At 35.5% G+C, this 27,343-nt stretch overlaps 1 protein-coding gene across 1 annotated transcript in view; it reads right to left on the bottom strand.

Moving 5' to 3' along the window:
- The window catches only part of HMCN1 (hemicentin 1), a 460,484-nt gene that overhangs the window by 172,642 nt on the left and 260,499 nt on the right, over positions 1-27,343 (bottom strand). The window contains exons 33-41 of the mRNA XM_057725744.1: positions 26,589-26,697; positions 25,383-25,552; positions 24,031-24,185; positions 19,937-20,060; positions 8,203-8,304; positions 7,230-7,406; positions 6,538-6,689; positions 5,278-5,401; positions 698-873 (exon numbers count right to left, since the gene is read on the bottom strand). Of these exons, the coding sequence (XP_057581727.1) occupies positions 698-873; positions 5,278-5,401; positions 6,538-6,689; positions 7,230-7,406; positions 8,203-8,304; positions 19,937-20,060; positions 24,031-24,185; positions 25,383-25,552; positions 26,589-26,697 (1,289 nt within the window). The remainder of the gene's footprint in view (positions 1-697; positions 874-5,277; positions 5,402-6,537; positions 6,690-7,229; positions 7,407-8,202; positions 8,305-19,936; positions 20,061-24,030; positions 24,186-25,382; positions 25,553-26,588; positions 26,698-27,343) is intronic.

Genomic DNA, 27,343 nt, shown 5'->3' on the forward strand with positions numbered 1-27,343 from the left:
CTAATTCCTTCAGCTGGCTTTCCCTGTTACTTCTTATTTCACTTAAATCAACCTAGTTAACATTATGTCCAAAATTCACTTTGTGAAATTGTTTCAGTCACACTAGCTTACTTGCTGTCCATAATCAAGCCTTTTGTCCTATCTACCCATAAAAAGCCGAGTGGCCTTCTAAGACTATTCTGGACCACCACAGCCTCACTTTTTGCTGTCTTTACCAAATGCATAGTCTGTATCATCCACTTGGTAATTACCTTAGAGACTCAGAGCACTCACTGCATTTTTCACGAGCTTTTACATTTTCACATATTTATGCGAAATTGGAAGACATTTTGTGTAAATGTGTCATACTTGTTTTGCAGCCCTATGCAGAGCACTTAGAATGAGTATTTGCTGATTGGCTGAATGACTGAAGATGATGTACTCCTCAGAATATTTGTGGTATTTTCCTAGAAGCATTTTTTGAGTGGCTTCTGGCTACAAACATGAATTGAGATTTCAGTATAATATTTAAATCTTACTAAGCATAAAGTTGAAAAATATTACAAACCTCATTAATCAAAGGGTTCCTAGAATTTTATAAGATGAAATTAGTAGAATACTTGTAAAGTTTAATAGGGGTACTATTTTGATAGTGGTAGTACCAAAGCCATGAAGTTAGGAATAATATTAGAAGAAATAAATGAATCTATAGCCTTACCTTTAACACACTTCCATTTTCAGTGACACTGAGGCCTGGTTTCTTCAGCAAGGGGCGGCCGTCTTTTAACCAGGTCAGAGTCGGTGGGGGAATAGCATCACTTTGACACAGTAACTCCACAGCTTGGCTGATGAGGACAGAGACATTCTGCTCTTCTCCCATAATATTTGGTGCAACTAAGTGAAAGATGGATTTTCCCCTCAGGATAAAAGAGGCCAGCACACTGCTTATCTTTATTAATCATCAAGACATATACGGAATAACTTTAGTAGTTCTTTTAAGATGTAGGATCACAGAAATTCTAACATACCCTCTTTGCATCATTTGCTTCAGAATCAAATGTTCATAAATCACTGATTAATGTGTTCCTGTTAAACAGAAATAGTTTTTCACTAACTTTTCACGTAAAAAAGTTTTAGAACTGGAAGTTCTCACCAAGTGCCCATTTAAGAAACTTCTTGAACTAGATGTCACTTAAGATTTTCTAAGTATTAAATCACTCAATGAATTAAAAGCAAATACATTTTTTGGGGGGTAATCAAACACCTTTTATTTTAAACTAACATATTTCTAAACTCCTCGTATTTCAGACAGATCATAGTTAGGATATATAAATTATTTCTGTCAGACAAGAAACTTTCAGAGCTGCAAAATCTGCCACTTTGGATGAACTCCACCACTGACTGCCTTCTTTACATTTTTGATGTTTATTTTATTTTTTGCAAAAGAAAATAAATTTCATAAACACAGAGGCAAAATTAAAAAAATCAGACTGAAAGAGATCATCTCGTCCCACCTCTCAGTGTGCAAAACATGAGCAACAGAGAAGAGCTTATTTGAAACAAGCTAATTGGTGACTAATCGGTGGCAAAACTAGGGATCTTCTGACTTGCAGTTTCAAGCTCTCTTTGGTTTTCTATGGTACCTTGTCTACTTTCTATGGACTAAAGACCATGTGGGATAAATGATACATTAAAGACCAAACTAAATCAGTGACCAGCTGTACGGCATACAAGTACATAAAAAGAAGAAATGAGTTGAAATTTTAATGAGATTAAAATTAGAATTCTCTGGATATAAGGCTTGTCAGATGCTGAAATATGTTCTTGGAGAAGTTTAAGGAATAGTCTTCCCTTGGGTGTATTAAAAAATAGAGTAAACAATCATTTGTCTCAGATGGTCAAGGTACAGCCTTGCCAAGAATGAGAGGGTGGGCTCCATAAGTTCTCAAGGACTCTTTCAGGCCTGTATTTATAATAATTCAAAATCACGAACTAATGATGAAATAAGGCCTGCTATAAAAGGGCCACTCCAAAAAAGCACAGAGGGGAATTTCTTCAGCCATTTCTCACTAAATCCCATAACTATTCAGGATTGTAGGAAACATACCATATTTGTAGTTTTTTTGGTTTTGTGTTTTTTACAAGAAAGGTTAAGTTTCATTGAAATGAATCCTAAAGGATTTTCCAAATGCTTTGGTAGAAATAAGATTTGTGTGGTAAGGGACGTTAGGAGAGTTCATTAGCCATTGTTTCTGGCTTGATACAGCTGCATGTGGCAAAATGACAACTGAATGCAGTGGACTTTAGCTAGTAACATGTTTCTGTAACCAGCAGGTTTCTCTGCTACCATGTCTTTTACACAGGGAAAGGCATATGAACTAGAGGGTACTTTCTTGTGCTGTTTCTGGATGCGGGACTTGTGCTAAACCCAAAGGAGTTGATGCTAACAAAAGAAATTCCATACATAATGGCTGGAACAGACCAGTGGAGCATTCGGGCAGAGATCTGTGATGCCCATTCTGCTCAATTGAATAGCACACACAGACATCTGGCTCTCCATCAGCTTAAAGTAATCTATGGGTGACAGAAAAGAGTGGCATTGTTTTTAACATGTGAGACAACAGATAAAGGATACACCACTAGTCTGTTTGTGATTAAAACTTCTATAATCTCAGCAATTCAGCACAATGAGTGCCATCTTCTAAGACATTATGAAAAAAAGATATATTCACCAGTCATAGCATAGAGAGTCCTAAACAGAACAGCCAATTTCACAGCTTGGAAATAATTTTAGGTTAAGTCTGGTCTCAGTGGATAAAAATGTACCACAACTGTATAAGAATACGTTTCTCTTAGATTATTTGTAGAATTTACAAAAGAGCATGAATTCCTTATGACTGCTTATAGACGTAAAAGTCAGAAATAATTCAAGAAAGCAGAACACTCATTTATTTTCAAATATTTTTCCTTCATTACTTTTCTTTACAGCTAAATGAGTTGAATCAAGCTCACAAGGAAACCAGATTTTTTTAATTGAGAGGAAAAATACAAAAACAATACAGTATTTGTTTCTTAAAGAACATAAATTAAAACAAATCTAATTACAACCAAGGCTATATATTACCAAAGCATATCTATTTTTTTTTCTATCCTTTCTTTCATTTCTAACATTTTGTTTAGTCTGAGAAGAAGACAAACTTCCCCCCTTTAGATCCCTGGGTTCCTTAGATGTTATCCATATTCTGCTTTGTGGTCATGTTGCTTAGGAAGGGGTGTGTTGTGCCTGTTTCTCATTCTGTGCGCTATACTTGTGACATGTAATTACCCAAATCAGAACCACCATAGGGTTATGCTTGTTGGGACACTGGGGAATATGTGCTAAGAAAGTTCTCTGAGCTTCAGTTTAAAGAAAAGGTACTACAGGAATCTAAATCATTTAAAAACTCAATTCTCTTGTTTTAGCACCTCAGAATATGGTAAAGCATACTCCAAATTTATACCAGGGAGAAATAATTTAATGAACTACTCTTGTAAGTTGTAGGCAAAGCTATTTTACCCAGTGTCTGCTTCTCCTACACCCCCACACTCTACAATGTGAATCTGAAGGGGACTTACCTCTGAGGATGCAGATTCATTAAGCACCAAATAGACCCAAGACTGCCAAGTTACTACCACAAATTTAGGAATATAATGTAGGGGCGTAACACTAATAGTAGAGCATAGATTGGAAGCTAATTTCAGATTAATTAATTTGACACTTCTGTAACATTTGAAACATATACACATAGCAAGCTACTAAACACATATGCACATTCTCCAGCATACACACGTGATGACTAGCCACTGCCTTTTATAACAGAGGGAAGATTCTGGTTTCCAGACTAAAAAGATAATATGGGAGTATTTTAACAAATGATAAAGAATAGTGATGCACATCTTCATAACTCCTAGAAAATATCAACTCTCTATCACCTCCCAGACACTAACCAGTGTAGAAATGGAAGGAGCCAATCCCAGATTTTCACTGCTGACTAAAACCCAGTGAATACCAATGTCAGTCCTCTGCTGGCTTGCTCATGATTGAAGAAGCTATTGTATCACATACTTAGATTGATTAATCATTCTCTAAGGATACTTTAGATTGGAAACATTCCAGTTCTTCATAAAACATAAAAGTGACCCATTAAGGGAAGGAGTTAGATTCCTTGTGGTTGGGTATTTTAGACCCTCTGTTATCTCAGACACAGAGCACCAGCAAAACAGAAGGCTAGATACAGACCCATGTCAACTGCAGAATCAGCAAAAAAGAGGAATGCATAACAAGCCTTGGGTAGTTTACTGATGCCAACTGGGATTTTTTAGCTTAATTAGACATGTATGGTATCCATGTTGTAACAATGGGCTGTTTTATTAAAAAATTATGACTTATTATAAGTTATTTGTGATGATTACACTTGTTTTTGGCAAACTCAAAAAGGGAAGTCAATCCACATTGCCTGGAGGTAAAAAAATAAGTAATATATTTTGAATAGGAGTGAATTATTTGGAAGTGAGGTAGGACTCAGAAGAGAAGGCCTGCATTAACCAGATACTCTTTGAGGGCCACAGAAGAAACAAATCCATTATTCCAGAAACCAAGAATATACTGCACATAAAACCCTGAAAAAAAAGCCTAAAAGAGTTCTAAATGCAAAAGTATCCAAAAATGTAGAATGACAAGTATAATCTATGAATGGAGGCCGATGAGCCCCAACTTCTCTTCTGGGGGCCTTTTGGTGTGATGGAATCAGACCTTTCCTTTTGTACCTTACAGCTGCATCAAAGGTGGGAAAAAAAAATACTTGAATTTTGCCTAAGTTCATGTTTAGTTTAACTTTTGATTCTCAAATATCCTTTAATTCATAGACATAGTATTGACTAAAAATATGCTGAAGGTACATATAATTAAAAAGTAAAAAAATCCAGGCTTCAAGTAGAATAGATCAAGAGAGCTACTTAAATAGAGGCTTGCTTTAGTGAGAAGATTACATCTTCCAAATTGCAAAGCTCTCTCCACAGTTATGTTCTTCAGAGTACTCCATGAAACCAACACCCTACATTCTGGATGTATGCATTTTTATTTTGCAGAACTTCAAAATAGAAAAATTAGGCAGAAAGGGTGAATTTGATTTAATTAACCTTGTAATATTTCTATTGTTCATAGCTCTTTATTGTCAAAAACTCTCTTAAACTTCCTCAATGATCCTAGGACTTAAACATAGCTATATCAGAACAGAAATAATTATTAAAATATCTCACCATATACTCTAAGGTCAATGTCCCTTTGTTTCTCCCCAGCAGCATTTACTGCCACGCAGGTGTATCTCCCCGTATCACTGATTTGTGCGCTGGTCAATGCTAGGATGCGGCCCCCAGAGAGAACCTATCAATGAATAGAAAACTAAATGACCAAACATGTCTTCTGAGAATTGCAGGTGTAAGCATACTTTTTCAATTATTTTCTGAGATTGATCAATAGAACATTTGCCTCTAGAAGGATTTCTACTTGGATGTTTTAAAGAGGGCAAGCATCATTTAATCCACTTCTCATCTTATCTGCAGAGGAAGACAGAGGCTAGAACCAAACTTGGTAATAACCACCGAACACAACTCTCTACATATGGGATCAAGTGAAGATCCAACTTTATCTATACTTACTACAGAAAAAGAAAAAGCCACCAGGGGAGAAAGAAGAGAAGTGGGAATAAGAGAAGCTAATCCTCCTCCTAATTTTTTTTGGGAGAACAAATAAGAAGTTAAAATTAATAGCATAGTAGCAGTCAAATAAATTAGCCACATTCATTGCCATTTTATACCATTAATATAGCTGTACCTTTAATTGACATTGATTCTGGATAGTCTATGATTCCAAATTCTGCAAACAATGGATTTTCAAGAGAAGCTCAAGAAGTAGAATGGTGGAATAACTATGCTTTCTGCTAAGCAGAGCAAAATTAAAGTACACTTCCAATGAGATATATGTTTCTGTATTTTAAATTTTGAGTTAGTGCAATATACTTAAATTTTTTGTCAGACTCAAATTTCATTTCTCATACTGTTGCCTTTATAATTTTTCTTTATATGATGTCTTAGTAGAAGTAAATATATTCTATGTGGTCCTCTGATTATTATTTCCAGACATTTAAATATAACTTCCACCAAAAAAAATTCCTGTTTTTGTTGTTGATGAACATTTCTTTGCGTAGGGTATCTTCTACGACGGTGGCAGAGAATTGGAGTGGGGAAGCAGAAAGTATCTAAAACAATGGCCAAAATACAGCACTACATATGAGATAAGGGAACTCAGATATACTGAGCTTTTAATGTTAAAAAAAAAAACTTTTAATTGTTGAGAAATCCCAATTGTGTGTCCATGGTATTTATGGATGTAATGTGTACGTTTTTGGATAACATTTGTGAATCCTTGTTCTCCAAATCCCTTGAATAGTTTTACTTGTTTATACTTCCTGTATTGAATAATTAGATGGTAGGTTTCACTTAAGGAATAACAGAGGGTACCTGTATGCCATTAGCGAAACTAGCGACAGGGCTCCCATCTTTCAACCAGGTTAGACTTGGGGCAGGGATACCTCTGGCTTCACATTCTAACCTCACCAGGTTATTAACTACCACTGCCACCATGTTACTGCCACCAGAAATTGATGGAGGCACTGAAAAGGAATAAAAAAATAAACAAAATTAAGATATGTTAACATCAGAGAATATTACATCTCAAAATAATAACAATTATATGTTATGTCCACAGTAATATGTTTTACATTTTTATTTCTTCATTTCCAGGTTTTGCGTGTATCTGTATGTTTCCTTCTGCTGTATCTACTCTAGTATATTAACTAAGAACTCCACTTAAAAGCATTATTAGAGATAATAATGTGGAAACATTTCTTGAACTAAAACCTATGATTCTGATAGACAATATTTACAAACAGGGCTACTGTCATTAGCTGATAAGACTGTTGATGACTATCTCCAACAATTCATCTAAAGAAAACTTAAGTTCAATAGCATGTGAAAATAGAGCATTTACTAGGAATCAGAAAATATAAGTGTTTATCATTTTTAGAACAGTGCATCCTTAAAGATGACAATAATGTATTCTGTTAAATATTTACACTAGAATTTTATAGATGCACTTAATCATTTTGAATGCTTCTTTACCCCAGGATGAATCTAGGAGAAGTACCACTAACCATGGACCTGCAGACTGTAAAGTAACTCTGTAGCTCCAGCTGAGTTAATGGCCACACATTTATAGATGCCAGCATCTGTGATCTGGGCGCTTTCGATATTGATGATCTGTCCTCTGTTCAAGAAAATCACACTACTGGAACCTGACAGTGGGCGATTATCTTTGTACCATGTAATAGCTGCAAGGGGAAGAGGAGCGAAGCCCATTTACTTAAAACTTTTCTTTTAAAAGCTCAAATCACAGCTTAACTATAATAATTGCTTTATTCTTATGATTATCATCCTAGTTTAACCTGTTTAATTATCTCTTTAGGGCTGATTTGTAGGAGGAGGTAAATCTTAGAAAAACATGAATAGCCAAGCCACTATAAGAGTCCTGAAGTGAATTTATAAAAATAATATTCTTTACATTACCTCTAATGTATCAATATTTCTTTGATAGCAAACTTTTAACCAATTCTATTTCTTTTGGTGTAGTATACATTCTTCTCATCTATACATTTTATTTATGCATCTAATCAAAACCAAACACTAAACACAGTATTAGCCTAAAAATTTTATATTATTATTGATTCGTATGAATAACTTACTAATGAGGAGAATCAACAGAACAATAGTCTCATCAAATGAGCAATTTATAAATACAATTGATTTAGACTAGATAAAAATACATTTTTCAACACACATTTATATACAATACCATTGTGGGTTCTGTGGCCACAGTAAGGACAAGAAGATAATTATTCACATATTTCTACATTGTTTGAATGGGTAAATTATTTCATGTAGTTAAAAGCAATGAAAAATTCAAAATTATCAGCCACCTAATGATATCCTTATCAATGTTTTACCCTTGAAGTATGCTCTATAATATTTCCTTTATTAGTAATTACTATATTATGCTTATAAACAGATTTAGCAATTCACAGAAATCGTAAAATGTTGATAAGTTAGAGAGTCCACAAACAAACATACCAGGCAAGGGATTTCCAGCTGCCTTACACTCCAGCTGTATGGGGTTGTTCACCACCACTGTCTCATTCAGCATCTTCCCTGCATCCTCCAGACTGGGTGGTTCTGGAGAAGCCCAAACAGATAATTAGCACACACAAATAGAAGAGTTAAACTGAAATTGTTCTCTCACTGGGAATTGTCATTTCTTTCTTCCTTCCTTTCCTCCTTTCACTTATATACAATGATATAGTTGGAATAAAACTAAAGTATCCTATTAAGTAGTTCTGAAGAACAGGATGGAAAAAAGATCTTAATAGGTTTTCTGGATCATCCATTTCTCTATGCCCAAACAGGAACAGCCTTAGAACTGTATATTAGCAGAGTAATAAAAGAAAGTTAAAGGAATATTTTTTAATTCCAATAAATCTGATTGGTCTGATGATGAACTGTCTTTACCAAGAAGTAATCTAACACATTTGAACTCTTTCAGGGAAGGACATCAGTATTTCTCAAAATATCTGACTTTACCTTAGAACAGTAGTATCTTATGTAGAGAACAAACATATGGACACCAAGTGGGGAAAGCGGGGGGTGGGGAGGAATGAATTGGGAGATTGGGATTGCTATATATACATTATTAATAAGAAAAAAATATCAATTGTACACTTTAAATATATGCAGTTTATTCTATGTCAATTGTATCTCAATACAAGTTCTTAAAGAAAAAAAAGGACAGTAGTATCTTAAACCATTTCAGAGAAATTAAAATCATTTTTGTTTGTTTATTAGTTTTTTCTTTTGATATAAAAGTTACAATTAAATTGTTAGTAAAATAAAACAGAAAAGTACATTTTCAACTTTAAAAAAATCACAGATAACGTTGTTCTATTTTTAATGTATTTATAAAGTAGGAATTCAGAATGTTTAAGAGCCATCGTGTAATGACAACTTAGAACAGCAACGCCCTACATCTTCCCCTATCTCAAGGAGTGTAGGAGGGATGCCAGGAGAAAGAAAATTACAAGTAAACTAGAGATCTCATCTTATTTGGAAAAGATGCTATAGAAATGCTAGCTTTAAGGTTTATATAAAAATACATTTTAAAGATTTGCTAAATTTAACTTATCCAATGCACAAGAGCCCCTGACCTCTGCCTTCTAGACAATTAAACAATTGATCCATTAATCTAGCAAAACAGAGAAAGGAGAAAAGGAAACAAGAAAAATGATTAAAACTAAATAAGATAGTAGAAATAAAATCAAATATATAATTCAAGAGCATAAATATGAATGAGTTCATTTTCTTGGTCAATAGAAAAAGAGTTAACACTATTTGAAGATTAACAGTATTTGTTAAAATTAAAAAGCACAAGTAAAACAACCACAAAAATGTTGACAATAAACAGCTGGACAAAGGTATACCAGAACAACAAGGGTAATAGCAACTTCTGAACTGTTATACAAGGCAAAAATAATGCTTTCTATTGACCAAACTGTTACAATTCACAACGAATCCACCATAATAATGCTTTATGTATTGAATAAAAAAGCAAAAATTGTGAAAAAGCAGATAAAATTTGAAAAACCTAGAAGTACTATATTTTAGTACACCATTCTTAGAAATTGACTATGCAGTGAAACAAAAAATAAAGTTACAAAGAATTTGAACACTAAAATTACCCATCCATACTGTATGTGTGTATATATATTACATACAATATATAAATACACATATGTATTTGTGTATTTATGGTTAACAATGAATATGTGTTATTTTCAAATGCCAACAGAATATTTTCAAAACAGACTATATATTAGGCCACAAAAATCTCAATAAAGCATTTATAACCACAATTTAATAAAACCATAATAAAAAAACCCCACAGAACTCAGTTATAAAATATAAAGTTCTCTACATAGGGAAAAATATATTAAAGAGGAAATCAAGACAAAAGTATAGAAGTAGAAAAAAATAAATTAGAATGAGATTGATTAAAAACTGAAACCTATGGAATATCACTAAAGAGTACATTACTCAAAGAAAATCTCAAAGCCTTAATTAATCTATTAAAAACTAAGAAATAATGAAAATAAATGTTCTAACCATTCAACTCATATTCCAGAAAGAGACCGATAAAATAAGATGAAATCAGGAATAAAGAAATAATAAAAAGAAAAGCAGAAGACTACACCACAGAAAACAAACAAGCAAAAAGAATAACAAAAGAAGACAAAACTCAAAGCTGGTTTCTGACAAGTTTAAAATAAAAGACTGTTCTCAAAAGCAGATGTTCTTGTGAGTCATATTTGTTTTCTTGGAAGTGGTTCCTGAAGACAAGGCCTATACTCCACTCCTCCTTCACACCTGTAGTTCCTTTGTATACATCTAATTCAATGTATTAACCCTTCCTGCATGAAATGCCTAGAATGTTTCTGTTTTCTGTACTGAATTCTGATTTATGATACGGTATTTAAGGACAAAAGACCTTTACATATGGCTATCTGACTTTTCCAACTGGAAAGGAAAAATAATTAGTCCATGGCACATTCCTTCAAAACAGTTATTTAAATACTAAATTGAAGCCTTCTGGACTAAAGTGATCATTGAAGGCTTTGACAGACTATGTAGCTGCTGCAATAAAACAACATGGTAGGAATAAGAAATAAAAGAGCTATGGAGTGGGTTGGCTATTTTTCATTCCACTAAAGAACTTAAAGAAAAAAGATTAGATGTCAGCAAGAATGGCAGAGTAAGGACTCTGAAAATCCATGCCTCCATTAAAAAAAAAAAGGGCGGGGGGAAACATTGGAAAAATTATCAAAACCAACTTTTCCACAACTCTGGAAATTAACCAAAGGCTTGCAATAATCCAAGAAGTGGTTATTCAAGAAAAACAGCAAAATCTAATTAAGAACAGTGAGTTTTATGACATTTTATCTCATTCCATTCTCATCACTCTCTCCCTACCTCAGCAGTAACCTTGAAAACAAATAGCCCTGCAACCACAGGGGAAAAAAGCAGCCCAATAGAAACTGGAGGGAGTATAATGAGTTTGGAGCTACCCAAAAGCCCCATTCCTAGAAAACTCTCACTATTTGACCTGTGTGGCCCTTCCCTGGAAATTCCCACTCATAGCACTTGTCTTTACCTAGCCAGACCCAGAGCTTGCTCCTTGCAATCAGCCCTTTTCCCAGGAGCATTTTAAAGTCTATAAAAACAGATTTCACAAAGATTCTCCAGGAAAGTCACCATAATTAGTTTCCTTTTCCTTCCATAACAAATTACCTCAAACTTGGTAGTTTAAACAATGCAAATGTATTATATTACAATTTCGTGGGTCAGAAGTTCAACACGGTCTCACTGGGTTAAAATCAAGGTTGCAGAAGGACTCAATTCGTTTCTGCTGGGTTCAGAGGAAAGTGTTTCCTTGCCTTTTCCAGCTTCCAGAGAGGACACATATCCCTTGGCTTGTGGACACCTTCCTCCATCTTCAAAGCTAGCAATGGGGAAGTAGGAAGAGTTCCTAAGACCTCACACCCTATCATTCTGAATTCAGCCTTCCTCTTCCACTTTTAATGACCCTTATGATTACACTGGGTCCACCTGGATAATCCACAATATCCCCCTATTTTAAGGTCAGTTGATTAACAACCTTAATTCCATCTGTAATCTTAATTCCCCTCTGCCTTGCAACCTAACATATTCACAGGTTCCAGGATTAGGATATGTTGTTGGGGGTGCCACTATTCAACCTACTCACTAAATAAGTAAACAGAAGAAACAACAAAAAAACAGCGACAGAAGTGACAACAACAAAAATGATAAGGAGAAGAGGATATGATTTCCAGAGTTGCCATATTATATTATTTAAAATGTCTACTTTTCAACAAAAAAATTATAAGACATACAAAGAGACAAGAAAGCATGATCCATACGCAAGAAAAGAAGCAATCAATTGAAACTGTCCGTGAAGAAGCCCAGAGGTTGAACTTATTAGTCAAAGACTTTAGATTAGTTATTTTGTGCTCCAAGAGAAAAGAAAAAATGTCTCAGGAAGTAAAGGAAAGCAGGAGAATGTCTCATTAAATAGGGAGTATCAATCAAGAGATAGAAGTTATAAAAAGAACCAAATAAAAACTCAAATGCAGGAGTGCAATAGTTGAGCTGGAAAATGAAATTTAAAGATAGGTCAATTTAGAGTATCCAGTTTTGGAGCAGAAAAAGAAAAGAATGAAGAAAAATGAACAGAGCTGAGCCCCTGAGGCTTATGGACTACCATCAAGCATTATGCATAAAGGGAGTCCAAGAGGAAAGGAGAGAGAGAAAAGCGCAGAAAGAATATTTGAAAACAATGACTGAAACCTTCCCAAATTTGATGGAAAACACTCATCTACACATCTAAGAAACTTAACAAGCTCTTAGATAGACTTAAAGAAATCCACATGTAGATACAGCATAATCAAACTGCTTAAAGCCAAAGACAAAGAGAGAATCCTGAAAGCAGCAAGAGAGAGAAGTGATTTATCATGTATAGAAATTCTCAATAAGTCCAACATCCAATTTTTCATCAAGAAACATGGAGACCACAAGGCAGTGGCATGACTTATTCAAAGTGCTGAAATAAAAAGACTGTCAACTTAGAATTCTATATCCAGCAAAACTGCCCTTTAGAAGGAGAAATTAAAACATCTGTGGAAAATCAAAAACAGAGAATCCATTGCTAGGCCCCAGCCTCACAACAAATTATAAAGGGAGTCCTTCAGGCTGCAAAAAAAAAAAAAAAAAAAAGTGACTAATACACATGAAGAAATAAAGAGCACTGGTAGAGGTAACTAATAGCAAAGACAGTAAAACTATGTATTTTGCCTATAACATTTTCTTCTCCTCTCTGAATTAAAAGACAATAGCATAAATCAATAATTATAAATATGTATCAATAGGCATATGATGAGGAAAGATGTAACTTGTATGACCATAATAGCACAAAGGAGGGAAAAGGGAAGGGGCCTATATAGGAGCAAAGGTTTTTACACTATTGAAATTAAATTAGTATTAATCCAAAGTATAACATTATTAAGATGCTAATTGTAATACTAAGGGCAACCACTAAAAATGAACTAAAAAAATATAGTAAAAAAGAAAATATCTATTTAACACAAAAAGGCAGTAATGGAGGAACATAAAAACAAAAACGACATAATACATACAAAAACATGTAAATGGTAGACATAAGTCCTATCATCTCAGTAATTACGTTAAATGTAAATGTATTAAACACTCTAAGCAAAAGGCAGAAGAGACTAGCAGAATGGATTTAAAAAGCAAAACAAAAATGAAAACATGACCCGACTATATGTTGTCTACAAGTGACACACTTCAGATTCAAAGACACAAACAGATTGAAAGTAAAAGGATGCAAAAGATATATCATACAAACAGTAACCAAATAAGAACGAAGAGACTATACTAATATCAAACAAAGTAGATTTTGAAAGAAAAACTGTCACAAGCAACAAAGTAGGACATTTTAAAATGATACAAAGTTTCAATTTATCAAAAAATAGATGACAAGAGTCTCATACATTCACAAAACAACAGAGTCTCAAAATACATGGAACAAAAAATTTGAATAATCAAAGGGAGAAAGAAAATTCAACAATAAAGTTTGGAAATATCAATATTCTACTTGCAATAATGAATAGAACAATTAGACAAAAAAATCAACAATAAAATAGAAAATAGCATGAAGTTTCCTCAAAAAATTAAAAAACAGAACTACCATATGATCCAGCAATCCCATTTCTGGTTATATATCTGAGGGAAGTAAAATCAGTATCTCCAAGAGATATCTGCACTCCCATGTTCATTGCAGCATTATTCACAATAGTTAAGACATGGAAACAACCTAAGGGTCCACAGACAGATGAATGGATATTGAAGATGTTATCTTTCTTTCTCTCTCCCTCTCTCACGTGTGTGTATATTATTTGTATTAATCTACACTATTTATACACACACACACACACAAATGGAATATTTTTCAGCCATGAGAAAGCAGGAAATTTTGCCACTTAAAACAAGCTGAACGAACCTATAGGACGTTATGCTAAGTGAAACAAGCCAGAGAAAGACAAATACTATATGATCTCTTATATGTGGATTTTAAAATGAGTTGAACTCATAGAAACTCAGAATGGAATGGTGATTACCAAGGGCTGGGCAGTGGGGGAAATGGGTGGTTGCTGGTCGAAGGATATAAGCCTTCATTTATAAGATGAATAAGTTCTGAATCTAATGAACAGCATGGTGACTATTCTACTACTAATACTGTACTGCTAAGAGAGTAGATATTAAGTGTTCTCCCTACACACACACACAAATGGGAGCTATGTGAAGTGATGGATGTGTTAATTAACCTGATTGTAGTAATCATCTCACAACATATACACATATCAAATCATCACATTATACACTTTAAATATACAATTCTATCTGTCAACTCTATCTCAATAAAGCTGGGGGGAAAAGGATTAAAAAAGACAGAGTGGTACTGGCAGAAGGATACACATTTAGGCAATGGAACAGAATTGAGATTAGAGAAACACACTCTTACATCCACAGTCAAATGATTTTCAAAAAGAGTGCCAAGCCATTCAATGGGAAAAGATTAGTCTTTTCAATATATGGTGCTGGTTCATTTTTAGGTTAAAAAGTAAATACAAATTTAAGTGCTATTATTCCCTTCTAGCATTAAAGAGATAGTCTTAGAACTTCAAATTTAGGTGAATACTGTTCTAGAAGAAGAATTACTGAGGTAATAACATCTTATGTTAACAATAAGAAGACGTCTGCATACTCCAAGCCAAAGATTGAATTCCATTCAACTTAACTGGTTTTTTCCTTTCTTCTAAAAGCTCTAGGCGTGTATCATGCCAAAACCAAAATACCTTCTTCTGTACATATTGTGCATCTAAATTTTGCCTACTTTAATCTTTCAGAGGCATGAATTCATTTTTTCAAACTCTGGTTAAATATGAATTAATACATAACTGATATAAAAGTGATTTGGGTGAGATAATACACTCTAACCACCAAAATTATAATATAGTGAATAATAAATTCATCTATACCAAGAAAATAGTATAGTAGAGCCCTGAACTGAAGTTATGCTTTAAAAAAGAAAAACAAAAATCCCTACAATATTCTCAAGTCTCCTTTAGGCCACAAGAGAGCTATTAAGCAAAATACAGAAATGATATAGAAACCTTTTTTAAGTGGGTGCTAGCGGATGTTAGCCAAGCAAATACTTTAAAATAATAAAATTAAATTAAGGGTGCTCTACTAATGTTTTAAGCAGACAGCTAATACAGGCTCAAGATGGTTCCTGGCCAACAGTAAAGACAGCAGGACTTTAGACATATTTGTTAAGGTTCTGGTGCTGTGATAAGTGCCAGAAGCCAAATATGTGTTTGGCCGAAAGTCATTAAGCTACTATTTACAGATGATGCCTAGGAACCAGACACCAAGCTAAATTTTTCATGTCTAGGCTTGCATTTATTCCTCAGAACAACCTCCCTGCTTATGGTATTATCTTCATCCTTCCCATTTTACAGATGAGAAAATGGAGTTTTTAAAAAGTTAACATCTAAGCCCACTGTCCTCTAGATATTACTTCAGAGTTTAGGAGCCCAAATTCAAAGCTTTTGACCTCAACATTCTACTTCTGGGTGCTTCACCTTGGTTGATTTTAGCTAGGAAATAATTAAGTGCAGATGAATGCTTGAGCCATTAGACCCCAAAGAATCATTTGTTTGTGGAAACATCTGTCTCACTTGGCAAATATCTAAGGTTTAAATATAATTTCATAGTTTGGTCTAGAGAATTAGAACTTCCAGAATTATGAAACTTTGATCATCAAAAGGACCACCTACTGAGAGCCTCTGCCTTTTATAATAGACAGAACTCCCCCTGGAAAACTCAGGGGATCATGAGAATGTTCCCCTTCTCATGATCATGATTTCATCTTCTAGTCCAGGAGACCATGCACCCTTACTCCACCTTTTGGAAACACTTTTTTCCATGCTTGAGAAGAATGGAAGTATCTACAATCTTTTTTACAGGAAAGCAAAATAATAAACAATTTGAAAGCTGAGTTTCTTAGCACTGAATACTTTTGGATGACAACTGTAGTAAAGGCTCACTTGCTGAGTGTGTTACGCCATCAGTAAAGAGTGGGATTAAAACAAATCCTAATTTAAAAAGCAACTAAGGATGGGTTAAATAAATTGATAAATGAACTAAATTAAATGATGGTTGCTTCCGTATAGACTTTTCAATGTCCCTCAATATATAGCACCAGACTTAGATACAACATTTTGGAAGCATTCAGAAAGCAAGAGTATAAGAGAGCTACCATAAGCTCCTATTACTGACTTCTAAGATTGATTAGCTTCATTATGAAATTTAATTACCAAATCTACAGTAATTGGAAGGAGCCATTGATACCTCAAGTATTTCAATGTGTGGTATCTTTAAGCCACTCTCTCCCTATCCTTATGCAATTTTTCACATTAGGTTAACTTGTCATTTTAACCTCTGAGGTCTTTTTGAAATCTATCAACGAATCACTGTGAAATTCCTACACCATTTTTTAACATCTCCAATTCTCGCTAAAATTATTCATACAAGTAGTGAAGAGGACAGAATCAAGTTTGGAGCCATTATCATCCAATGTGACACTGCCACCATGAATGCCAAGATGATACACCAACTTTCTGTTCATATCCCTGTCACGTGTACTTAGCTAACTACTTCCTCCACGTTGATCATTATCAGTATTAGAATTTCACTACATCATTTACTCTTTCTTCAGGTTGATGAAATGTTATCCAGACAAGTAAAGACTGTATCAGATGAAACATTTTCAGCTACTAATATATCTTACCTTTATTCTATTGATGATTCGTATCAAGAAGATTGTTTTATATTCTCCATCTAATTTGGTAGTTTTTTTAAATTGGGGTATAGTTGCTTTACAATGTGTTAGTTTCTGCTGTATAGGGAAGTAAATCAGTTATATGTGTGTGTGTGTGTATATATATATATATATATATATATGCCCTCTGTTTTGGAACCATAAACAAGATGAAAAGACAATATGTGCAAATGAAGCAACTGACAAGGGATTAATCTCCAAAATGTACAAAGAGCTCATGTATCTCAATATCAAAAAAACAAACCCAATCAGAAAATGGGTGGGAGATCTAAACAGACACTTCTCCAAGGAAGACATACAGATGGCCAAGAGGCACATGAAAAGATGCTCAACATCACTAATTATTAAAGAAATGCAAATCAAAACTATGATGAGGTATCACCTTACACCAGTCAGAATGGCCATCATCAAAAAATCTACGAACAATAAATGCTGGAGAGGGTGTGGAGAAAAGGGAACCCTCTTGCACTGTTGTGGGAATGTAAATTGATACAGCCACTATGGCGAACAGTATCGAGGTTCCTTAAAAAACTAAAAATAGAACTACTGTATGACCCAGTAATCCCACTACTTGGCATAAAACCTAAGGAAACCATAATTTGGTAGTTTTTAATAAATCCTTACAATGACTAATCTTCTGTTTCTCTTTCTTTTTACATTAACTCAGACATCCTCTAGCCTGTATTCCTGTCTCTGATGATTTTCTACATGTGTGTGTACACTAACTGCATCTCCTGCTAACATACATTTTGTTACCATATTCAGACAGTACGTGTATAGACTTGTGTTTCCTGAGGTATTGAATCTGCTTATTCTTTTCTGTTGTTGCTCTGTATTTGATGGGATACTTGATTTCTTTCATGGACTCTAGTTTTCAGTCGTTCTTGACTACACAGGCAAGCGTTTAGACCAGTCTTTACCAGGAACATTGGACCAGTCTGGGCCAATGTTCCTCCATGTAATCGCACACACTACTTGCATCAGAGATGCTGTTTCAGGAGATGTGGGAATAGGCCCAGGAAACTGTATTTTTAACAAGCAATATCTATTATTTTTATGAATACATGTTTGGGAGCCTCAAACACTGAAGCTTGGTTCTTCCCAGTTCTGGAGACATGCATTCTGTTCTTCATTACAGAGTCCTCATTTAAGTAACTTAAACCAATCTAGAGAATGACAACAAAAATCCTTCTTTTTGGTAACTCCCAAAAGAGTAAAAGTGGGAGATATTTTATATCTGATACCGCTAAACTTCAAAAGCACTCTACAAATCAGATACTCAGAGAGATTAAACCATCTGCTCAAGGTTACACAGATCACAGTTAGCACAGAATTTAAACCAAAGTCAGCATGACTCCAGTGCCTGAGATGACTGCAACACATCATGCTATCCCACTTAACTATATCCCCTTAGCCAACGACGGAGACCAGATAAGGATTGAAACTGTTGGAAGGGAGATGACAAATAGCCTGGATAAGGAGGAGAGAAGCAGACTCAGTGCAGGAAAATGGAGGAGGAGGGCAAGCCCACCCCCAGCACACTCTTAGACAGAAGTAGAGGTCTGAGTATATGCTGGAGACAGCTGCCTAGGAACACTAGAAAGATATACAAGGCCTTATGAGGAACAAGATAAATTCAAGGCAACTTAAGGGAGAGCAGGGTCAGCCTGTCCCCAAACCCTCAATTATAGTGAGACAATTCCAAGATGGTTACAATCAGATATTGGTCTTTAAGTTAATTACTCAGTGACAAAATAAAGATCCTCTTAAGGAAAATGGTTTGTGTGCATAACATCCATAAGTTAGGTGTTCATATGGGAAGAATTGGGGAAAGAGTAAGTTGGTTTACTGGAAACATTTAGAGAACTGATGACTTGACTCTTTTAACTGGGTGATTTAAATGAAAAAAATATGTAAAGAAGCAGATTAGAAGAATTCAACGTTCATATTAAATTTTTTCATTCACTTTCTGTTTACTCTTTCATTTGTTAAATATTTATTGACTGCTTACTATATACCTGGAATTAAACTAAGTGCTGGAGTGTTCTAGATTAAGACTGCTCAGTAAATGTGGAGTAAATGAATGAATGAATGAATAAAAGGTTTAACAAGCAATCACATGAATTAGAGGAAATGAATACCATGTACAATGAGATCTTGGCTAGTTCTCTGCAAATATCCTTGGCTGAATTTCGAAAGTTCAAGCCTACAATTCTTGCCCCTTTCTGATGAGCCTCTAGAGATCTAAAGTCTTACTCTCAAGGTCAGAGAGACTTTCAAGTTTACTGTGAAGCTGTAGTATTCATGAAGAGTGCCACGGCCACCCAGACTTTTTATTAAAGCACATGAGACAAGACCCCAAGTCAAGAATAGCTTCTACTCACAGAATCCATCTTATAGGCTGGCAAGATTATCACAGACAATGCTAAGGAAAAACCCTGCAACTTCTGGTTTTTTTTTTTTTTTTCCAATAAAAGTTCTCTGTACAAAGTTATCAGCTGACAGAATTCAAATAATTAAAACACAGGGTAATTATTTATTTATGAGCTCTAGCACATTCTATTTGACAACCTGAAAACTGAAGATCCTAATAAGAGCAATTATAATGAAAATAAGGTAAAAAAAAAAACAAACTATATACTTTTTTAATAGAGATTAAAATAAACACTTGTTTCTTCTATACAATTCAATAAAAATGGGCCCACTATGTTTCAAAAAATCCACAGAAACACTCCTGTTAAGCCGCGGAGATGCCATTACCATGCACATGCAATTGGACGTGCTGCTGTGTTTCTCCAGCTGCATTGGTAGCCACACATGTGTATCTGCCAGCATCTTCCATCAGGGCTTTGGCAATTTGTAGAACTCGACCAGAAGAATGTATCTAATTGGGATCAGAAAGCATGGCAGCATTTTGTACTTTACACTTGGACTTGAAAACACTTGCTGAATAAACTCATTTAAATTTATAATATCTACTTATATTTTTATGCCAGTATCTTAATTATCTTTTGATAGATTAGAACCAGATTACTTCATCATGCACCAGAAAATAGACTGTTTTGATTGAAAAGCTTTTCTTATTCTTTGGAAAACACAAAATAAAGTTACCTAAGGCTAGCCTGCTGGTACAGTCATAAAACTCCACTGACTAAAAGACTTTAACACTGCAACTATGAGGTATGTGATGAAAATTTAAGCTATTTGAAAAAAAAACATGGTTACATTTATATAACACTTCATAAATAGTTTTAAAACAACAATCTTTTTTGATTAAACGGTCATGGGGGCCAGAAAAACAATAAAAATTATAAAATATGAGTAATGGAAATGCAGATAAATTTCCTCCTGACTGGTTTTCCTTATTTCCCTCTTAAACACATTGCAACTGGCCTCCACCATTTTGGAACTGGTGATTCAGGGGTTATTTTTTGAAAATGATTATTCAGAGGTTACTAGTTAACTTCTAGTCACAACATCCAGCAGCCCTAGGCAGTGAGCTCACACTCTCTTTCACCATCTATAGCATTTGGCGTTGCTGACTTTCTGCTCCTTCAGTCGCTCCACTCTCTGGGAGCTGAAGATACAGTATTCTCTCAGTTCTCATTCTCTGACTTTCTTAGTAGATTCCTTTATGGAATCTGCTTCCTGCTCCTGTCCCATAAACAGGAAACTTAGCTTTCTGAAAGTTTCCATCCAAATCCACGGCTCTGATGAATCCCATGCAGACTCCTGAATTTACAGCATTGGCCTCAACTTTTCTCCTGAGCGTCCAACTGTCTGCTGGACAGGTTAGCACATGAAACTTAACATATCCAAAACAAAGCTTGTAACTGTTTCCCTATATTTTAAAACCTAATTCTCACTGTGTGTTTCCAATCTTGTTTAATGGCACCAGTCATCTGGGTTTTGGAGCCCGCTTCGACTCTCCTAGTAATTATACTAGAAACACTCTGTGTTTCTCAGATCCCCTGTCTCCATTCTCACAGCCACTCTGGGATTATGATGGCTCCTTAATTTATATGCCAGTGTCTCCAATTTCCCGAACTGTTAATCTGCTTTGCATACTGTTGCCAGAATAATTTGTCTAAAATGCAAATTTGACCCTTTTACCAGTCCCCCTTCAAAGCTCATTCATGGCTCTCCACTTTGCCCAGAATGAATTCCGAACTCAGCAAAGCCTTCCAGGCTTACCGCATTCTGATCCCATATGATCTTCTCTCCATACACTCCCATGTCAACTCCCACTTATTCCTCAGCCATACTGTACTAAACACATTAAGCAGCACATTCAAATACTTATATTCACTTCTGGACTTTCTCATAAGGCCTTTAGGTGCTGTAATTTCTTAGGACTCTGAACTAGATCAGTTTTCTCTATTTCTTCTTACTCTTTATTCTGCCCTTGGATTAACTCATCTGCATTTCAAATATCATCTATGTGTTAATGCCCCCAGAGTTATCCTTTGAGCTCCAGGACCATATAGTCAATGATCTCCCTGGCATCTCCACTAGTTTATTTCAAGGTCAACTCAACCCTCAAAAGTCTAAAACTCAAATCACAGTTTTTTTCCCCCTCAAACTTGTCTTCCTCCGAAGTCTCCTTTCTCACTGGATGGTATCACTATTCATGCACTTGCTTAGATTAGCTTCCTACTAGTCTTTCTTGATATTCCCCACTCTTTCACTTTCCATCAACAATCTATAACCAAGCCCTAATGATTTAACCAATAAATAACTCTCAAATATATCCATGTATCTTCATCTCTATGGCCAGAACGTGAGTCCAAATGTCTATCTTTTCTGTCCTAGACAAATGCAAGTAAGTTCAATTGATTTCCACATATCTACTCCTGACTCCTTCAATTCATTCTCCAAAGGGGCCTAGGTAACTACTGAAACTGTAAGTCTGATCATGTGACTCTTCTCTTAAAACTGTTCAAAAATCTCCCATTGCTTTAAAGTAAAAATAAAATCATTAACATTATTTACATGCCTCCTACCCATCCTCTGGTCTCCTCAGTACCATTTCTCCCTTGCTCTTGGTTCCCTAATCCAATGGCTTGCTTTCACATTCTCAAGAGGTGTCATGCTCCCCTTTACTTTGTTTGCCTATGCACATCTTCTCGGAACGATTCTACTCAGCTCTCTTCTATTAATTTGCCCAATTAACTCCATGTGTTCTTCAGATTTCTGCGTACAGACTTTCTCCACAAATTACCCTCACACTGTTGGAGGAGGTCACTGAGAGGATGTGACTGCCCAAGGTGAGCCGTGAGCTGGACTCAGGCATTTGGAGGCTCCTCACCCTCTCCCCATTTTCGGGCTGTGCATTCCACCTACGTTCCCAGCAGCCTTGAGTTAGTACTGTGGTGTTGAGACCATCTGGACAGGATATGTAACTGAAACTAATTAAGGCCTCTATATAAACTTAAGATTTGGTGGGCAGGTGAGGAGATCTACTCATCTTGCAGCTATCCAAGACAAGCTTGGTAAGTAAGTTCCCTTGCTTATTAGACCTACCCCCTACCAATCTGGAGTGTTGTGCTTCTTTCTTAGGTCTCTCTCTGCCCTCTGTGAATAGGGGCAGTTTCAGATTACACCCAGGAAGCTCTAGGGGTTGCAGACTGACACACACTCAAAGGTTTTCCTCATTATCTGTTCTTATACCTCTTTACACTGTCTCTTAAAATTACTCATCACAGGGTGCAATTATACTTCTGTATGATTACATAAGTGTCTGTCTCCTAGATAAACAGTTGTTTACCTGCACTATGTTAGAAGGCTATGTATTAAATCTTTTGTTAGTACAAATGTGTGAGATTAGTTCCACTGGATTTGGGATAGGAATAATAAATGAACAGATATCCATCACTTCTGCTGGGAAAAGAACTTGGCACATTCCTTGTTATTGAAACTTACCTCAAGCAAAGCTCAAGCCCACATTGATCAATTAGTTTGATCTTAGTAGCAAACTCTATTAATTATTTTAATAGTATCATTTAGACTACTCAGGTTTGCAATCTACCTATTAATCCAACAAATACGTACTGAGATATAGCTATATGCCAGGGACTATACTCAGTATGAGAGATACAGAAGTGAACTTATTCACAGAAGACTGAGTCTCTGCATCATGATGTTTATAAACTAAACTATGTTTTTCAAGAAATATTTCACTTAGATTTATGTAGATATAACTCTACCTTAATCCTGGTCAATGATGAATATTCTGGGGATACTCTGACACCAGTTTTTTAATAATTAAAACAGGCATAAATTGAAATAATAAAAATATCAACCACTATGTTAAAATCAACATCATTGTTAAAGTTATTAGTCTTTAATTAATTCCATTTTTCAAATCAAAATATTAAGTTAAATTCTAAAAAACCCAAAGGAGGGCTTCCTAGGTGGCGCAGTGGTTAAGCGCAGATGCCTGCCAATGCAGGGGACAAGGGTTCGATCCCACTCCAGGAAAATCCCACATGCCGTGAAGCAACTAAGCCGGTGTGCCACAACTATTGAGCTTGCGCTTTAGAGCCTGTGAGCCACAACTACTGAGCCCATGTGCTGCAACGACTGAAGCCCACACACCTAGAGCCCGTGCTCTACAACAAGAGAAGCCACAGCAATGAGGAGCCCGCGCACCACAACAAAGAGTAGCCCCCACTCACTGCAATTAAAGCCCACGCACAGCAAAAAAAAAAAAAAAACACCTGAAGGAAAACACATATTATTTTAGTACATTTCCTGCAAAATCTATCCAACAGGAAAATCTATACTAAGAAAGGAGAATATGATAGCTCCATATATAGCTTTCTCATCCTGGGCAAAATAATATTCATACTTACTTTGAGATTTCCTTGGGCAGTGTTGACAGGTTGGCCATCTTTTAACCACGTAATGGATGGATTTGGAATGCCATTGGCTATGCACTGCAAGGTGATGGTCTTGTACTTTACTACAGCTCTCTCAGAAAGACCTGAGGATTTGATTGTTGGAGGAACTAGATTTTAGAAAAAGAGAGGAGAAGAAAGGAGAGAAGGAAGAAAAAAGGATGTGAGGGAAGGACAGAGGGAGGGAATGAAAACCATAATCAGTGGGATCAAACCCTTAAAAGTCTGTATCCAAGAACTTGAAAGTTTACAATTGAGAAAAGGGCAGATGCCTATTTTAACAAACAAAAACATAATTTCATCCCGTGCATTTCATTTCTAATTTTTAGCAATTTTAGAGATTACTTCTTAACTATGGATTTCCAATTTTCCGAAGAGTAAGTGAAATGTATTTACAGCAACTGCAATCCACATGTATGTTTGGCTTACAACCTCTTAGTGAGTTTTTCCAATCTATTATGATCCTCCCTTTCTCTAGAACTGCCTCATTAAATCAGGGTGGGTTTCCAGTACCCATATTTATGCCACATGACTCTGCCCCCAGCAAGGCTGATTAAATCCACTATGGTAACTTGATTTAAGCTGGGCCTGCCAGACTCCCTCTCTCAAGAACTGGAATTGAGACTGAGAAACAGGATTAGTCGTATCCCATCATGGGACTGAAAAGGCAGGAAAAAACCAGTCCGCCTGGGAAGAATGAAGCTGAAGTTGATAGAAACCTCTGCTTGTGGCTTGCAAACACTCTCCAGTTTCTCATTCCATCCTTCCCTTCCCAAGGTCTTCTGGCAAATGAGACATCTAATACCCTGGCAAAGGGTTACTTCTCAATTAGATTAATGGTTCTAACCCTATTGTGCCAGTTCCATGAGTGCACTTATGTGCCCTGGACCCAGCATAACACCCTCAGCCTCCATTTCTGGAAATGACTTTATTCACACTCTCTCCTGTTTTGGCTGAACCTTTGAATGCTGGTATCCCTCCTTTATTTGAAATTTGCTGCCTGCCTCTTCTATCTTCTTTGATCTCATTCCTCAGACCCTCACGTTCTATGCAGAATATACCTCCTACCATTTAAATTCTGTCTCAGTTCATTCATATGGTACCTCCTGGTTGTCTTCTGTGTTAGTAAAGTGCCCTAAAATTTTGCACTATTTAATGCAAATTTGCATTCAAATTCACACTCAAATTTGCACTGCTTTCCACAACTCAAGATTTATCCAGAATACTGAGCTATGATCTGAATTAGATACTGAAACAATGCATAAATGAATTTTCAGTGAAATGCTCCTGTCCCTTCTTCAGCATACCGTGAACAGTCACTTCAAATTCCTTCTTGTGGTCTCCAGCAATATTTGTTGCTACACACCGATAAAGGCCTGTGTCTGACACTTGAGTCTGGGTAATAACCAGTTTGCGTCCATTCAGTAAGATCTTAAATCCATCCTTTTCATCAATTACCTGGCCATCCTTCAGCCACCTATAGATATAAGGCAAAAAGAAGTCTGCAGATATATTTTAAATAACTATGTTCCTAACCATATTTTAAATAACTATGTTCCTAAATCAATCAATCAATCAATCAATCAGTCTGTCTATCTTGGAGGAACTAGATTTATTTACATATTGGACATATATATGTATGTATATGTGTATATCTGTATATATGACACATTTATATATATTCTCAATTATGTACTTGCCTAATTTCCCATTCACTCACTCTATAAAATAACCTGTAAATCGGGAAAAGGAAAAGGAAACCTGGTTTAACAAAGAAACTGGCATATTATTGGAACCCAAGAACCATGTATAGTTCTTCATTCTTCTATTAATGCTGGGCTACAGAAAGAGGCAAATGTCCCTACGTATCAATCACTTCAAATGTTTAAATAATATTAACCGGCAAAACACATACAATCCTAAAACATCTGTAAAATAAGACCCTAAAATCATATAGTGTTATAATTTTTAATTTATTATCAATTATCACTTTCCATTTAGTTTCATAATCATGTGTGAACATATTTTATTCCAACAGTTTGTTGAGGATCTGTTCCTTTGCATATCCCAAAGCTCCTTGGAAATGAAAGATAATTATTCAAGAAATACTTTGTGAATGAAGGAATGAGAAAAAAGAATTGGTAATCAAATACTCATGTTAACTTCCTCTATTTCCTTAACATGTCTAGTATGCTGTTTTAAATTTAGTTGTTCTTTAAACATTTCAGTGCTTCAAGAAGATTTGACAGATACTGCTTAATAGTCTGTCTCTATGAACTGAAAATGTAATTTTTAAGAGCATATAATGAAGTCCTCTAACTGAGCAGATTTATGGGCTCCGTGAGTATCAAATAAAAGTTGCATTGAATATAGAGTATGTCTTTTAAAAGAGGGATATAATTAATATAATTTTATAAATCACTTTTTAATGAAACTGAACCTCTTTCAAAATAGCTCCAAAACACTTAAACAAACAAGTGGGAGGGATTTAGAAGACATACCAAAACCCTTACATGATAGTTGGTGGAGGAGAGCCTGTCACTTGACAATCCAGCTCCAGTAAATTATTAACCATCACGATGAAGTAAGACGTTTCATCTCCTCCTTCGATAGCTGGTGGCACTAGAAAACAGGGATGTAACAAAGAAAGAAAGGTATACGAGAAAAATTATAGCATCGCTTTAAGCATTACTAAATTGTACTTTACAAGGCTAATAATATATCATAGTCATTTGGTACAGGACACTTGAAATATATTATAAAATACCTTTTATAATATACATTTTCCAGGATCAATAAATATACTTTTGGGACTTCCCTGGTGCAGTGGTTGAGAATCCTCCTGCCAATGCAGGGGACACGGGTTCAATCCCTGCTCCAGGAAGATCCCACATGCCGCGGAGCAACTAAGCCCGTGCGCCACAACTACTGAGCCTGCGCTCTAGAGCCCACATGCCACAACTCCTGAAGCCCATGCACCTAGAGCCTGTGCAGAACAAGAGAAGCCATGGCAATGAGAAACCCACACATTGCAATGAAGATTAGCCCCCGCTCTCCGCAACTAGAGAAAGCCCATGAGCAGCAACGAAGACCCAACACAGATGAAAATAAATAACATAAAATAAAATTTATAATATATAAATAAATATAGATAGATATACTTTTGACACACTGTGAATTTTTCTCAGTTAATCCAGCACTGTGGGGATGCTGATACCATCAGAACATAAAGTTGATTCATATTTTATGTTGCTTATTTTCATAAGAA

The sequence above is a fragment of the Hippopotamus amphibius genome, chromosome 3 (genome assembly GCF_030028045.1).
Source record: "Hippopotamus amphibius kiboko isolate mHipAmp2 chromosome 3, mHipAmp2.hap2, whole genome shotgun sequence".
NCBI lineage: Eukaryota > Metazoa > Chordata > Mammalia > Artiodactyla > Hippopotamidae > Hippopotamus > Hippopotamus amphibius.